Source organism: Aptenodytes patagonicus, chromosome 2, assembly GCF_965638725.1.
Source record: "Aptenodytes patagonicus chromosome 2, bAptPat1.pri.cur, whole genome shotgun sequence".
Taxonomy (NCBI): Eukaryota; Metazoa; Chordata; class Aves; order Sphenisciformes; family Spheniscidae; genus Aptenodytes; species Aptenodytes patagonicus.
Genome location: NC_134950.1, coordinates 146,695,610 through 146,712,297, shown reverse-complemented (window position 1 = coordinate 146,712,297; position 16,688 = coordinate 146,695,610). Strand labels below are relative to the sequence as shown.

The 16,688-nt window shown below is 37.9% G+C and overlaps 1 protein-coding gene across 2 annotated transcripts in view; it reads left to right on the top strand.

Moving 5' to 3' along the window:
• PTTG1IP2 (PTTG1IP family member 2) overlaps positions 1-13,748 on the top strand; it is a 34,038-nt gene extending 20,290 nt beyond the window's left edge. For both annotated transcript variants that reach the window (XM_076331553.1, XM_076331552.1), the window contains exons 6-7: positions 5,185-5,231; positions 12,088-13,748. In XM_076331553.1, coding sequence (XP_076187668.1) covers positions 5,185-5,231; positions 12,088-12,137 — 97 coding nt within the window. In that variant the 3' untranslated portion in view covers positions 12,138-13,748. The remainder of the gene's footprint in view (positions 1-5,184; positions 5,232-12,087) is intronic.
• Positions 13,749-16,688: the final 2,940 nt, after the last annotated feature.

The window sequence follows — 16,688 nt, the reverse complement described above, 5'->3', positions numbered from 1 at the left end:
GTTTTTTAGTTCTGAACTGCCAGGTTATATAAACAAATACAGCAACTGTTTGCCCTGAATCTGACTCTGGCTCTGAAGCAGAGACTGTGATACTAGGAAGCAAAATAGATTCTGTTGTAATGGGTTAAATTGATCCTTTAGCCTTGTACAAAATTCCTAAATTTGTTGGCCATAGAAAGAATTAGAATAGGATACAATGGGGATGTTTAACAAGAGAGAATTTTTCAGAGGTTGACTTACTGCAAAGTTTGAATGGTTAGTTTGGTTTTTGTGACTTAGATTTTTTTTTTTTAGAGCTACTGCATACTGGCAGTTTAATATCTCTATTTTGTTTTTCAACTAGCTGCGTAATACAGTTTAGTAGCTTTTAAACTTACCAAATTGTCTTTGTTCTGCACAAATTTTATTTTTCAGACTTACTGTTGCAGTAATGTGTATTCTGCACTTGTTTAGGAAATTATAAGCTTAAAAGTAACTTTCTGCAGAGGGAAGATGAGAATTAGATGTCCCCTAGTGTAGTTGAGCTAAAATTACTGTTTTGAAAATGTGTGTTTTTAAGGGTAATGGTGCCACTAATTTAACCCTTTAGATTGTGTGTAAAGGCATTCTACTTCTGATGTAACTGCAAGCTGCTGATGGAATCAGCATTCTTACTTTTCTTTCATGCCCAAGGCACAACATTCCTTAGCTCTATGCTATGCCAAATTTGTTTTGCAGAAAGCTATTCACGTTTCTGTGGGGTTTTCGAGTTTTTTTTTATTCTGTTGGGTGAGTTCAGTGAACAGTCTCAGCATGTATCCATAAGATTGCTGGGATCCACAGGGCACAAGGACAGCATGAATTGAGGGATGGGAGGAAAGCAAAGAAAGCATTTATTTGGGGACAGAGTAGCAAGCAATACTTCCCCTTTCACTATTGCAAGGTAGTGTCAAACTTGATCTGAGAAGAGAATGGATGCAAACTTGTTTTCATAAACATCTTAATTTGTGAGCTGAAAGTGTCATACCTGAATGTGCATAGAAGGGTAAGAGATAGGTGGCCAGTTTAGGAAGTGTGCTCATTCATAGTCGTACCACACAGCTTCTCAGATAAATGATGCTGAAGACTGCAATGGATCAGAAAAAAGGGAAATCTTCCACCTGTTAATCCACTTCTAACTAGTCGTGGCATAATAGGCAGAGTGCTAGTGTGAAGGTGATATTTCTCCTGTAATGCTTTTGTTCCCTTCTAAAGAGAAGGGATCCTGTGCGGAATATCAACATTTTGTTGTGTGTCAAAACCATGTGTCTTGTGGTGAAATGTACATCCTTAATATTATGCTACATTGTTCACTTAAATCAACACTTACGTTCATTATAAAGCAAAGGCTCATGATGAGGTGCATAGGGGATGATTGTGTACCGTAACCTTTCCACTGTGATTTGTGTATTGACTTTAAATTCTTGATACAGTTAATCTGTAGGAAGTCTGATACTTCTGGAGTGTAGGGTTTTCTGTGCACCCACAGAGCAAGTGCTGTTGCACCAGGCAATTAGCAACATGGAGCTAAGACCAACTCCATTCCTGAAGTAAGCCTAGGAACAAGGATTTCTGGGAGCAGACTGTTCCACCAGAATGATTGCTGCAGCCTTAGAGCAGCAGCCCTCTTTCCTAGCTTGTCTCAGGAGTGTGTCTGTGAAACAGAGACTCTGTTCTAATTGTGGGAGAGAGCTTAGCAGCAGCCCTGGGGTATTTCCCATGTTCTGAACTTGTGTGCCTATTGTGTGGCTGGGGAGAGATTGGTTGGGTCATGGGAAAACACAAGGAGTAGGCCACTTCCAGCAACCACAACACCTCACCCTACCCACTACTTGCTTCCTGTAAGTCCTTAGGAGAATGAATTGCTAGTAGCAGACTGTAGAACAGATTAATAGTCTCAACAAGCTATTTTTGACCAACAAAATGCAGAGGAAAACACTGTATTGTACTGTGTGGTCTTTCCTTTCTACAACCTGCAAAGTTTTCACATAGTTTCTGAAAATAGCTGGATAGATATTTGGATAAATAGTGTGGGAGAAAAATAGGCACAGCACTGACCTTGTGTCTGTCTGTCTTCCCCCCCCCATTCTTTTTTTTTGGGATACAGCTACTTCATATACAGCTATTCAGATCAGTTGGCAATGGAAGGAGAACAGGACTAGCCTGAGCTTCATTTCATGGTTCCATTAGTGAATAGTAAAAACAAATTAAGGAGGCCCAAGTTGCATAGTATGTGACTTTTGTAAGCTTCAAGATAATTGCAGCACCTAGTATTTTCTGGCTTTTCAGGTACACAGTAAAAGTCTGCTTTGTAAGTTAGAAATTTGTGTTAAAATCTGGTTTATTGCAGATACTTAGGAAGTGTCTTTTCGGAATACCTAGATGGCTGTTAGAATGAAGGGTAAGGGTAATGACATTGGCCCTCTGCTTGTCTTCAAAAGGAAGAAACTAGCTGTCACTTCACTGAGAAGGTTGAAAAATCACTGGTGATATGTAGAGTTTGCACTTACAGCGAGGGGAAGGAAACATGGAGTTCAGTTTTTGACTAATACTGAAGGAAAACGGGTATCTTACTGCATAGCTTAGTCCTTTATGTCATGTCATCTCTAATATGAAAAATCACTTTTAAACATAGCATCAAGTAGTGAGTCTTTCTGTACACTCACTTAATTTACTGCTGCAAATACATGGTACATTATATGTTAGATTATATAATTTATAAACCATGATTTATGTTAGAAGTTGATAAACCAATGAAAAGCAATGAGATCTTGAATGAGATAAACTGCCAAGTATAATTTGGTAGTGTACTGGTAAGGGAGAACAAGGAGGGGGGACAGGGAAAGAAAGGATTGCAGTTCATTTGTGAAGAACCAAGTATGGAAAATTATGATGTGAATTGTTAGTATTAGGAAAAATACTTACTTGGCTTACAGCAGTGGGGACAACTTGCATGAAGAGCCAAGCATTTAGCATACAGAAGATGGCATAATAGCAGTAGTATTAAGAAACAGAACCAACTCACTGTAAAGTCACTGAGTTGATCATAATGTAAGATGTGAACGGTGCGGTAAGCCACCTGTGGGTGGCTGAGTCAGTGACTGCCTGTTCAGAATTGCATCTGATTCTTCTGAGTTGATGTATACCTAAGCTTTATTTACTGTACAAGGATTTAGTCATGGCTGATATGATACAGTTGTGGCTGCCTGTCAAAGTTCAAATGTTTCACAAATATTAATGGTTTTACCCTTCAAACTTAAACAATGTAAGAATTTTAGATGTTTGGTACTTTGTTTTGAATAGCCTAGGGAAGTATCCTAAAGTGTTTCTGAGGTTTAGACTACACAGCCTGATTTCCCCCGCCCCTTACCCTTCTTACATAGATACTTAGTGCTTTCTGTGTTCAGGGCAGATTCAGACTGACTGCTGAAGTACTGAGATTTCAGTTGAAACTGCAGCAGTGAGTCTCCATTATTTCAGACAGGCTATGCAAAACAATGAAGAACATGCCATTAGTACTACCAGTAAAAAAAACTAGTCTGAGGTCACATAATATCCCATGGAAACTATACAGAAATAAGGACTGGCTTTATACAGGAGAAGGCTGCTTTAAGCAGAATTTCTCTGTTCTCTTCCTGAGATCCCTTGCGTCATAATGTCTTCCTCTTATGCAACACAGAAAGCAGGAATCCTGTGGTCAGGTTACCCTCAGTAGGTAAACTTGACTCCTTCTTCCTGTTCTCTTCAACCTCTCAGTCCTGACTTTCCTCCTCTACATGAATTTCATTTCATCACCCCGATTCCCCAGTTCTTCTTCCTCCTGCAGTTTTGCCAGGTTGCTTTGTTTCCTATGCTGTTCCTATGTTATATTCCTATTCCTGAGTAGTGGAAAGGGATATAAGGGAGATAGGTATCTCAGGGAAATAGTAGTGGAAGGTTTTGAGTCAGTCTTTCTTGTTTGGTTTTCTCATCATGCTTTATCTGCATGCTTTCCAGAAGTGCAGTTGCAGAGAAAGGTCAGTTCAGCCCTTCAGCTCCTTAGGAAGCAGAATAATTGCTTCTGAGGACACCCAGGATCTGATTAGCAGTAGGAATTGTTTGGAGGTGGAATATGCATAGGGCAGATGGGATCTTTGGTGAATTAAGATGTCAGTGCTTAACAGCTTTCTGCTGAAAATGTGCAAATTAGAATCGGGCAAAAGTCACAACTTGTCTAACTGGGTTGAATTTTGATAGGGGCAACAAACAGTGTATTTTTTGTTAGAGGAACATGGTTTTACCAAATTCTATGTCCTTTCCTCAAAATATATAGATCCTGGATCATCCTAGTGAAACAGTTGTGTAGAAACTTTTTTGGTTTGTTTTTAAACTAAGCAAAATAGATGTTCCCTTTGAAATATAGGAAAATTATCTGAGGAACGATGGAATGATTTCCATTTAAACTTCCTTTATTTTTCCCCCTTCATCTTTGCAAAGGGGAGGAAGAAGAAACTGACTTGTCAGACACTTGGTTTATGTGAATAATTAAAGTTTGGCAATATTAGATACAGCCTTAAACTGTCTTACGATTAGAAAACATAACGAGAGGCATCCAATTTTTATATAGCACTATTTTAATTTATTCTCTGCATGGATGCCATGCTGGATTTAAGAAACTAGTAGTTTTCACTTATACTTACTTACTGTACTGCCTAAACAAAACAGTAACACACCTTTTATCTTTTTAGAACTATTATATTGAATTAGGATTGTGAAGCACACACTGTATTCACAGCTAAACTTTACCATTATGCTCCCTGCTGGAAAGCATGAGGGAATCTTCCAATATTGCACCTTGCTGCTTATGTATAAAGGAATACCTCAGTGTGTGTATGTGTACATATATGTGGACACATTACTTTTACATAAAATAAACAATATTTTTCCTTATGCTTGCAAATATCTTATTTTGACATTATTGATTAGTGAGAAGTTATAGGGAATCTTACAGGTACATAAAGTGTATATAGAAAGATAAGATACATAACTGATGTGATTTTTGTTTTTGAAATTTGTAATTGCGTACTCATTTAAAAAATGCTGTTGTCTCTTTCAGATGTAATTATTATATTTTGCTTACAGCTCAAAACAGTCTGAATGTTCTTCTGATGCCTTTATTTGTTGCAGGAAACATGAAAGAAAACTGAAGCATGATGAAATACGTAAGAAGTATGGTATGTGGTAATCTTGTTTTGATATTCAGTATCTAAATTGACTCCGTCTTCCTAATTATTAAAATTCACAGCAGAAACAAGCTGCTTTATGAGCAGCAGAAGTAATCAAGCCCAGTTTCCTACTGATGCGTGTTTTATGTCACCTGAACACCTGATCTCATCACTATTATGCTCCTGTTCTCTTCCTGCACTCCTGCACTATTATGCTCCTGTTCTCTCCCACTGGGCAAGAGACAATGTGCTGGATGGGGTGTTTGCTTGGGGTGGACGTTTAAATATATTGATAAAAATAAGTAGTTCTTTCTGTCTCTTCCTAAGTAAGAGTACTGATTTGGGAGGGGGAGTTGGTTTGTTCTTGAACTTGATAAACCAATGTAGTTGAAACTGGCTAGTAGACTCATGGTTATTGAAGGAGGATAGACTGACCGACTAACAGATAGCAAGCTTTTTAAATCAAGCTTAAAGAAGGATGGAGGATGCAGCCTAACATAGGGATTAAAATTGTTTTTTCTCTGTTTTTAAGTGGAGCTGTGGTCCAGTAGGAGAAGCATATCGCAAGACTGTAGGACCTGCTGTGTTGTATAGGAGGCTCTTATTATCTAGGCTTGTCAGTGCTTGCACTTTTCATTTGATTTGTTCATAGGGTTAATAGTACTGTGTATTCAGAGACAGATATGCGAAAACTATGCTGCACTTTTTATTATGCAAATTGCACTAATGTCAGAGAAGGTGATTCTAGGGGTCTGAACAGTCACTCAAAACTGTTAATTTTCATCCTCTTGTTAAACTGATTGGCAGAGTCTGGGAATGCCTTCATGAATCTGCAGCCTGCCCTTTGGCTGATGCAGAAGTGATACAGGCAATCTCTACAGGGAATTCTCTGCCTGGGGAACATATGCAAAAGTATGCTCCTTTGCTGGAATGGAGGAAAAATTCACTGTGAAGCTTGAGCTGCAGGAGGAAGAATGTTGTAGAAACTAGAAGTAATTTTTGTTACACATCAGTCATGAACGTCAGTCTTGTGGTATTTTATAGGATAATTGACCCTGTATCCCAACCACAGTTCAGTTTCAAGAGGTTTGAGTGATTGACAACAATAGTCTAGATTTAAAAAACCAAACAAAATCCAAACAACAACATAAAATAACACACACTTTTTGTGTTTGTTTCTCCTTAGCAGAGACCTTAGAGTCAATCTCAACAATTTTGAAGCACTGGGATAGATCTGGTGAAGAACTTAAGACACTGGCTATGTCTCCAAAATAACATGCAGCACTCTGTACAGATACACGTATAACTTTGCATCTCCTTGAGGCAGTGCAGTGAAGAGGAGTGAACAAGGTCCTGAATTCAGTATAGCAGCTAGTGTATCAAAGCAGTGCATTGGGGTTAAGTGATCTTTCAAAAGGCTGCGTTCAGTTATATTCTGCTTGTGAAACTAGTTCACTTGTCTCTGAATGGTCCTACATTTTAGTGAAGACAACTCTCTTCAGTGTTTAATGTTCAGATCTTCATGGAATGCTTTGTGGGATCTTGTTGGAGTACCGAGTTTCCTGAGGAACATAACTGTTTAATTCTGTGCCTCTGGAATACATACACCAAATTCAAAAAATCTTGCGTGTAGCTATACTATGCACACCATCGTATGAGAGCTAGTGTCATTTTTGCCTCCACTTGAAGCATGTTAATCTATCAATGACTTAATTAGAAACAAGTTCATACATTCATTGTGTTAATGGAAGGTGTACTTTCTTATGAGGAGTCAGGCATATTCATTTCTTCATGCAGTTATGTTTTGCAATGCAGTTTACCTGCAAAAGATTGTAATTCAACTATAAAACTTAAATTTCAATAGCAAACTTCTATATAAAGTTTGTTTATTGACAGGTTTGCTTTATTGTGTATTCAAATACTAATTTATATTATCAGATATATTGATTTGAGGCCTGAATTCTCAAAATTCATTTTTGTCCTAAAGAAAAACCTAACTCTTACATGAATAGTTGGCACATACTGAAAGGATACATGTAACTAGGAAAAATGAAAGATAAAATACATATAAATTCTGAAATCCCTAAATAGTATTGCTGATGTCTATAGTTTATATTCTGATAACATACAGACAAATGGTTGTCACAATAATTCAGTGAAACATAGAGTAAGTCTTGCTGTAGCATTGGATCTTCTGTCTTCATTTTTCACTGTCTAGTAAATACATATGTTAGCATATTAAACGTAATCTAATAAAAATTGCTGCAAATAATTATGGAGACACTAGATTATTTTACACTCTTACGCACTGCAGAGAGGATTCTCGGTTAAGTAGGCATGGATGAGTGGCAGAATGACAATGACTTTGTTAACCTGACTCTGTAGATTAAGATGATCATGCCTGAAATTTCAGTATTTGGTTGGCTTTAAGGGAATGCCTTTTCCCATTTCATCCACCAGCTTTCCTTACCCCATTTAAATGGTAATTACACATTTATAATGCATTGCAGGTGTCACTCTAGCCACAGTCCTTTGGGAGCATTGGAAGCAATAGAGAGCTTTAGCAACCAGGAATACACACTTCGAATTGTTTCTTTGTTGCATGATTTGATAGTATTTTTCATTTGCACACATATATGAATGCAATATGATTACACAAATTATATGTTGACTGTTACAAAATTTTGAAGTAGAATTCAGAGTACTTTGCAGCTTGTGTAGTATACAAAGGAACTACAATTTAATTGCTGCTGCATTTGCTGCTATTGTATGTTCAGTATAGCATTAGTGAGAAGCTGCTTTATTTATTTATTTCAGGATTTTGCCTGGTATTAGTGGAAGGATTCTATTTCTTCACTTTTACAAAATTATTGCCTTTCATGATTTTGGGCTTCCACACCACTTGTTTCAGTTCTGCAAAGGTTTTGATCAGCCAATTTAATGTAATCCTATCTCCTTTATTTTATGTGAGACGTTGATTTTTTTTATATTCAGTAGTTTGTCACAGTAAATGTTCCTTCTGTTCACGATAGGTGCTTTATCTTGACCTTCTTTAGTGTTCTGAATGCAAAGCAGGGAAATGTTGTATTGCTGTACACTTAAAGCTATTTAGTTTGTATGTTAAGAATAGAGTTAATTTGGGGGTTAAAAACAAAGAGGAAAAGTGCAATAAGGGGTGAAGATACACAGCATATCACAAACTAGTTCATTTTTTTGCAGTGTATACAGTCTCTTGCAAGTATTTCACTTGTTAATTCTATTTTTGGGCAGTGCTGATATGTGATGAGGGTCAGATCTCAATGAGAAGCTGCATAGTTAGCATAGTATAGAATATAAATGAATGTGCTGGAAAGAAGTATTAATTTCTTACAATTGCTTTGTCATACGTATTAGGAGGCCTCATTACTTCATACAAGCTAATGGAAGATACTTGACTACTATACCTCTCAAATTTTTGAGTGTTTCTTAAATACTGCTAAGGAGGTCAATTATTAACCTCAAAATGAAGGTAAATAGAAGCAAGATGTTAAAGTTCTTGCAAGTGTCCTGTGTGTCAATATTAAGTTCAGCAGTAACACGTAATGGACTTTATTGCAAACAAGACTCCTGAACCTACAAACATCTAGCTTCTCTGAACCTGTAAGTGTAAATAACAAGTTGGGTAGTTGCTCTCATGTCAAATGGGAAACAGTTGAGAGAGACAACTCATTTCTGGTTCAAGGCAGCACATGAGCTTTAGCTGAACCAGACATGCTATCCAATTAGCATAGGCTTGCAGCTCCTCTTTGAGTGTCACGGCTAAGAGCAGCTGTGGCAGCTGACAGGAGCTTTTTGTCATGCTCCGTTTTTTTGTATCTCTCTAGATTGCTTTTGTCCACTTATTGGAGCCTGATACAACTTCTTCAGTAAGAATTGGCACAAGTGATGAGCTGCTGTCTCCCTCCTCTCACTTAATGTAATTTTATGACATACTTAGAATGCTGAGGATAAAAGAAATTTAAACACTGGATGCAGATTTGAGAGCAAGGTCTATCGGATGTTGTAACCTCTGTGGTTACCCTCATTTGGAAGGAGGGCTTGCCATTTTTCTTGGAGTACCTTCTTTCCCAGGAGGTGAATTTCTGAAGTCATGACCAATAATACTCACACGAGATTGACCCATAGTTCTTAAGGCCTGTTTAGTTCCAGTATTGTACAATAAAATAGATCAGAGAATTTTAAGTTAAACATACTAATGTGTGATTTGTGGTAATTATATCTGTTCATTCCTAAACATAATTCAGTAAAATTAAAGCAAGTACTGCTGGGAATGGCATTTGCAATAAGAAGTAAAAATGACACATTCACTTGAAATATGAGGAGTAGTTATCTAAAGTGGCTTTTGGCCGAGTGTTTTGGGGCAGGGGCAGATAAAAGTATATTTGCTCCTCAGAATGGTATAGGGAAAGTTTATCAGGAGTCTTACACTGTCCTCTGATTAACTTGAAATTGGCACTACTGGGTGTAGAACATCGTTTCCATTGGATTTCAGCTGTTTAAGCTGTAAGAGAACAGTGTCTAGTGTTTTACTGTGCTACTTTCAGACTTACAAAGTGTCAAGTATGTATCTTAAACGAAATATGAGAAAGACATAATAAGCACTTGCCAGCCTATATAGAAAGAAGTATGCAATCTCAGTTAATTTTGTCAGGGAATCTGGTACCATCTCTTGCCACTCTGTAGAAAATTTTTTTGAAGTTTGGTGCCTTGATTTCTAAGTGGAACTTAATGAGTGCAGGGAGTTTATGCAATGCCAATTGTAATAAAAATATGTTAATTTCTAGTACTGTTGCTAACTTTCTGTAAATGTTGTGTAGTTGTGTTTTGTATTTGGAAGGGGTGAAATACAGAAGTACTGTAAAACTTTTGAAAATTGGACTACTCGTTTGTCTTTCAGGTAACTAAATATATTAGGATCCATAGATCCTAGCTGACGAAGTATTAACATGTCTGGAGGAAGGAGGGGGTGGTGTGGTGGTCTGGAAATAAAGTAAATGTTTCTTCTCTGTATTTGGGTTAGGGTTATACTAATGCAGGTAACCTGAAGGCACCGAAGGTTGAATGGTAGGCCAAGGATAAGAGCTTTTTTATTGTGTGTTAACTTGTCAGCTAGAGTAGACTTAACAGACATTACAACTCTGTTTAAACGCATGAAAGGTAAGATTAAAATTTGAGAAGTAACTGCTTTCTAAAAGTTTAAAAACAAAAGTTTCAAGAGCTCAAAATATTGTAGATAATTCTTGACAATGCTGTCATCTAACCATATTCTTATTGCACAAATGCTTAAAAGATTTCTTTTTTTAAAGCAATTACAGAAGGGAGTAGTACCTTTGATGCAAGGTACTATACCAGGTAAATAGACTGTATTTCATGTTACCCAGCTGAAGCTTTGTAAATGTGACTGACTTACCCCTTCTTTGACAAGTAAGGGCCATTATGTATGAGGGCTGGTTTTGATTTTTAAGTCTTTACAAATTGACTGCTTGTAATCTTGTCAATTTGAGTAATTATAGGATTTTTCATACTTACTCCTTAATATTTGCTGTTCCCTATCAGGTAGGTAGTTGCAGTTACTGATACAATAATCAGCACTAAGCAGTTGTGCTTCTTGATTGACATCTTAAAATAACCTGGCAGTTCAAAAGAAGTGCAACAAGGTAGACAAAAGCATAGTCTGCCTTCAGTGCCATTAGCTTTTGACTTTCAGATAGAACAGTGGATGTTCAATATCTGTGGGCAGGTGCATGTGGAAAAGAGGTACGGTATGAAAAGGTCTGAGGGGAGTTCTTACAAGGTTTGGCAGTGACTAGTGTAATCTTTCTCTTCCGCTATTGTGAATCTGAACATTTGTGAATTGGGGTTGTTTGGCTTAACTATGTTCTGTCTCCATGCCCTAAACAAATGAGCTAGAGAAGAGTCCAGGCTTGCCAGACATCGGTATAAAAATCTTGGTAGAAAAGATAGCGGTAGTCTTCCTGTTCTTTCACAACAAAAGGTCAGCCTCTGGACTCCTATGGGACTCCTTTATTTTCAGTATGCAGTTCTGCCTAGCCCAAATCTGGTGTGTGGTTTAAAGTCTCTTTGAAATAATTGCTGTATGGAACAGCGATTGCTCAGCTAACCCTTACAGAAGATGGTATGCATATCCAGACACTCAGCATAATTGGATGGCTTTGCAATGCTTTCTGTGACAGCATTCTTCTAAAGTCATTAAGAATCCTCATGATGGAAACATACTGCAACCTGGATTAAGTGATGCTCTTGTTCTGGTCCCTGGAGGTTTTAGTGCATGTAGGAGTGATCTTCATTTGTTCTTAGAGATTATTGTCCTGTTGCAGAAATGCTGTGAGTGGCTGAACGTGACAGATGGTTGTGTATAATCAAAGTAGAACTAAGTCAAAGTAGCAGCATCTTACATTTTAAAAGGATGATGATCTTATAATAACTTGAATTTATAAACTGGCCAGTCTGAATCTGTTCTTCCTGAGCCATCTCTATGCTTAGGTTTTTGTAGACTGACTCTCTCACAAATGCATTTTTTAGGGTATACCTCACAAATGAGAAATGTTTTTTTTATAGAGAAATGTTCTCTCCCTGCTAAATCATGAAATACCTATTCATTATTATAGTCTGAGAAATAAGAGTGCTTAAGAACACTTTCAATTTATTATTATACTTGAGTGTTTGGGTAATAGAGCAACTATTACAAGACAAGAACTGCCTCTTGGTTTTGTTATATGGAGTACCTATTACAGTGGGGTCAGTAACTCAAGGTTTTTATGTAATACTGGTAAGAAAATAAATGCAGTCCTATTTTGTTTTACAGGTCTTCTCCAGGATTCTGATAATCCATACAGCAGATTTGAGAATGAATAAAGCTGAGCACCTTCCACTAGAGCTGTAACTCCAGAATACAGGAAGATAGTTTGTTTTCATTTGCCCTTTGGGCTCTCTTTTTTCCCCAAAGGTTTCTTTTCCTGGTTGTAAAACTAGGAGTGGATAAAGACTTCATGAAATACGTGTTTCTATCTTCTATCTATATAGAGCTAATTTTTTATAAATGCTTTTGGTTGTTGAAATGTTTGCTGACTTTTTTTATGGTGACATTTAAGTGTGAAATACTCTTTCCTCTGCTTAAAACTGTATTTTATTACTTGATGTAGATGGCTAATAGTCACAATCATGTGTTTGAATTCGGTCTTAACTGCCACTTAAACAGTTGTTCCCATGTTCCTAAATAAAGATTTTTCCCTACTATATCTTTTTTCTTAGAAAAATAAAAGTCAACATGGAAGCACAGCTTCACACAGCAGAAATAGCTGATGTTGGTATTGATAAGAAAATACACCAGGCCCATTCTTATGTACCACCATTATGTGAGAATTGGGTGGAGTTTTTTTCCCCCTCTGGAAAAAGATCTTCAAGAGTGTAATCTCTAAGGGTTGAGAGAGGGAAGCATGTTTGTCTTTGAATAATTCAAACTCAGTTTTGGAAATGTTAATATGTACTTTTTGATGTATTACTGATGTTAAAAAGAAATTACTTCAGTTAGCAAAATTGAAGAAAGTCATTCTTGAAATAAACAGTTATGTGTGCCTAAATTTAAGAAGAAACATCAGCCTGTGAACACTTTGTTCTGTAAGCTTAATGTATAACTAACAAACCACCACCACCCCACCCCACCCCCCAAAAAAAAGATTCTGCAGTTTACCAGGGCTGACCCTGGTCTGCAGCTAAGCACCACCCAGCTGCTTGCTTCCTCCCTCCTTGCAGTGGGATGAGGGAGAGAATGGGAACAGCAAAAGCGAGAAAACTCTTGGGTTGAGATAAAGACAGTTTAATAAGTGAAGAAAAGGAAGGTAGGGGGAACAAGTCACACGAAGGCAATCGCCACCAGTTTTTGTTGCTGAGCATGGTGATGTGTGGCCCGGAATATCCCTTTGGTCAATTCCGGCCAGCTGTCCCAACTGTGTCCCCTCCCAGCTTCTTGCCCACCCCTGGCCTACTTGCTAGAGTGGGGGGAAAATGACACCTTGATGCTGTGCAAGCAATGCTCAGCAAAAGCCAAAGCACTGGTGTGTTATCAGCACTGTTGTAGCCGCAAATCCAAAGCAAAGCACCATAGGGGCTGCTATGAAGGAAGTTACCTCCATCCCAGTGAGACCCAGTGCGGTAAGAAAGCAGTATTTTTTTTTATCCTTTTATTGTTCTTTTGATATTTCCATAATGTGATTTATTTCATCTTTCTTTTCATGGAGGTGTTTCATTGAGCTTTTTTTACTAAGCTTACCAGTATGACGCAACAAGCAAAGAGCTCCTCTTCTGCCCCTGCCCCCCCCCCCCAGTCTAATGCGAGTTCCCATTTATTCTGTACACTTTAACCTCCCTTGCTGTATATTATCCATTAAACAAATGTACAGTATTGAAGATGTTCATGTTATTTTTATCAAGGTTCCTAAAATAAACACTTTAAGATCTTTAATTTGATTCTGTTTGGCTCTGTCGTTTCATACAATTTTAAATTAATTTGGTTTAAAAGAAGTGATTAAGTATGAGTTTGGGAGAAGGGAAAGGATGCATTTTTGCTTTTGCTGTTTTTCTGACAGAAGAATAAAATCTTGACAGCACATAGATGTGGTGGGAATTAAATGTTGCCTGTGGGTGATGAGGTGAATTGCCATTCCTTCCAGTGCCAAAGAACCTGCCTCTACTTAGGCTTTTGTAACTACTATCACTTACCACTGATTTTGGTACAGTGTTCACTTCCATTCTTTCATTGTTTTTATCTCTGAAAACAGTTTCTCTATATACAGTTTCTCAGGAATGTATATAAAAATGTTTCCCAGTTCCTGAATCTGTGTTGTAATTAGTGTTAATGGAATAATGGTCCAGTTCTCCTTTTTTCCTTTTTTCTTAACTCATATTTAGTACTTTATTAGTAGGCACTGTGTTTAATTTCATACGTTTCTTCATCTGTCAGCTATTGTCAAGTCTGAAGTATTATTCAAATGGCTGTCTTTGAAGAATGATGGTCTGTGATAAGAGTGAGTTGATAGTGTGGAAATAAAACATGCTGATGGTTTTCCCGGGAGATAACTTTTGCAAAAATGATGAAGGTCTGCCTGCTGTCTCACGACCCAAGTAGTGACATTCCTGACTTAATAGAAAAGCATTTTTCTTCAGCACCTGCTACAGTATATGAAGGGCTGTCACATATTCTAACAAAAGGGGGAGGAGGGACAACCTTTCTTACAATATCAAAGTAATAAAGTACTTGGGGAACCAAAATATTTTGAGAATACGGAACGGGTGCTGCATTGCTGAACAGTTGTGTTACATTTGAAGAGACGGTTGAGTGAAATCCGTGCAATCTTACACACTGTGTTAGCTTGTCGTTCCTAAGCCACAGTTGGGGGCATCAAAAGGTAACAACTGTGGTCACATTTATCTTAACCAGACTTACCATATGCTAAGCCTTAACTTTACAGTGTAGGCTGTAACGTCAAGCTGGACATCTAATACTGTATAATTTTGCTTACAGAGTTAAAGACAAGACTGTTAATTTAATGACACTATTGTGGACAGCAGCCTTACAGCTTAATAGAAAATGCAAAAATCTCCAAATAATCCCCCGGCTTTTCAGATTATTTAACCTTTCTTTGCTGTGCTCCTTGGAGCAATTAATTGGATGGTAAATATCCTTGTTTCAGTATATTAATTGCAGCCTTCTCTGCTTTCCTGTATGTCAGTATTTCTTACTTTCACAGAAATACTGGATTTGGCTTATCAATAGAAAGGTTGCTAGTCTTTGTATTTCAGTGTAGCCACAAGTAATTGGGAAAACAGCTGTAGAAAGAGGTAACATTGTATCTTGGGTTCTCAGGTATGTGAACGAAGGCATTTATCACTTTCAGTATGCGCTTCCCCTCCTCCACACTTTTTCAATAAAAGAGAGAGAAGGGATGTGACGTATAAACAAAATGAAAGTAGGGATACAGCATAACCGAAGCCTGAGAGCCGTAATATCTCTGCTAATCATCTGTTTTTCTCAGACTTGGCCTTTCATTCACACTCTATTCTCTCTTTCCTCTGTCTTTACACTTTTCGTTTGGTGGGTTTTGCTTGTTAATTTTACTAGTGAAGGTATTACTATCTGGAAAAAAAAAGCAATCTTGGAAATGAAAAAGTTAAAATGTGTGTTTATCTTTCCACAGAACAGAGCTTCCAGTACTGAAAACTCAAGTGGGTCAGCTTTAAGAGTAATGTTGCTGGGTGTAATTTATTTATGTAAAGAGAATTTTAGTAGATTGAAGCATGCTGGTTTAATTTATCTTAATGCAGGAACATACTTTTTGCCACTTCTGAAATCTTGGATTTGATGATGAGTCCATTAAGTTGTCTGCACCGTGTCCTGCCTAATTGTTATTTGATTATTAAGTAGGCATATGGAAATAATTTTGAAAAACAGTCAATTTTCTGTCTGTTTTTTTTCCCTTACGGTATCTTTGTTTCAGACTCCCATACATAGTTTTCATCATCTATCCTTTCAAAAAATCAGTGTGCCAAACTGCAGTTTCCTATTACACCGAGTACGTGCCTGAGGAGTGGCTCTGCACTGCATGCCAGTGTCTTGCAACCCTAGGATGCCCCCAACTGAACTGCTGAACGTGCAGTTCTCTAGATTTTTAGTTGGTCCAGAAAGAAGAGGGAGAGAATCAGCTAGCATGCTCTTCTTCCCCTCCTTCTTCTGAGTGTCAGGGGCCAAACAGGAACAGAGTGAAGAGGAAAAAAGACACTTTGAGAGGAAATGATGGGGAGATGACCAGGGCGGGAGTGGGGAAGTCAATAGTCTGGGGAGATGGTGAAGTTGGCGGCAATTCACGTGGCTATGCCCCCAATTCCTGCCTGTCTCTGGGCTTGACCACCTTTGGGTTTGGGGCGCTAAGCCCACATCTCTGATTGCCCTGTGCTTCAAAGTGTGAATCGGGGAGGTTATGTGGGTGGAGGCTTTTCAAGGCTCACATGTGCTCTCATCTTTCCTAAGATAGCAGGGCCAAGCTTGCTCTCAATTGACTGATTTAGCCATTCTGTTGGTCTGGTCCTAGAACAGCCACTTGGAGGACAGTGAGGAGGGAATGCTTGTCAAAGTAGGTAGAGAGTGGCATTTCGTGATTGAAGTTTCATTATCTCCAGAATATTCCTAAAGCTGTGCTTCTGCTTGGTGACACTTGACAGAATCCTCTGAGACCATTCCCCAAATGCTGCTTCACCCAAAACTTAAAAGAAAGGATCACAATTCTGATACCTTCAAACAAAATCCAAAACCTATAGATCCTTCATTTATTTTAATGCCTTCACATGGTTTATACTCAGTCTCTGGCTGAGCAAACACATTTAGTCTTCGTTGTGGCATCATTAAGGCTTTGG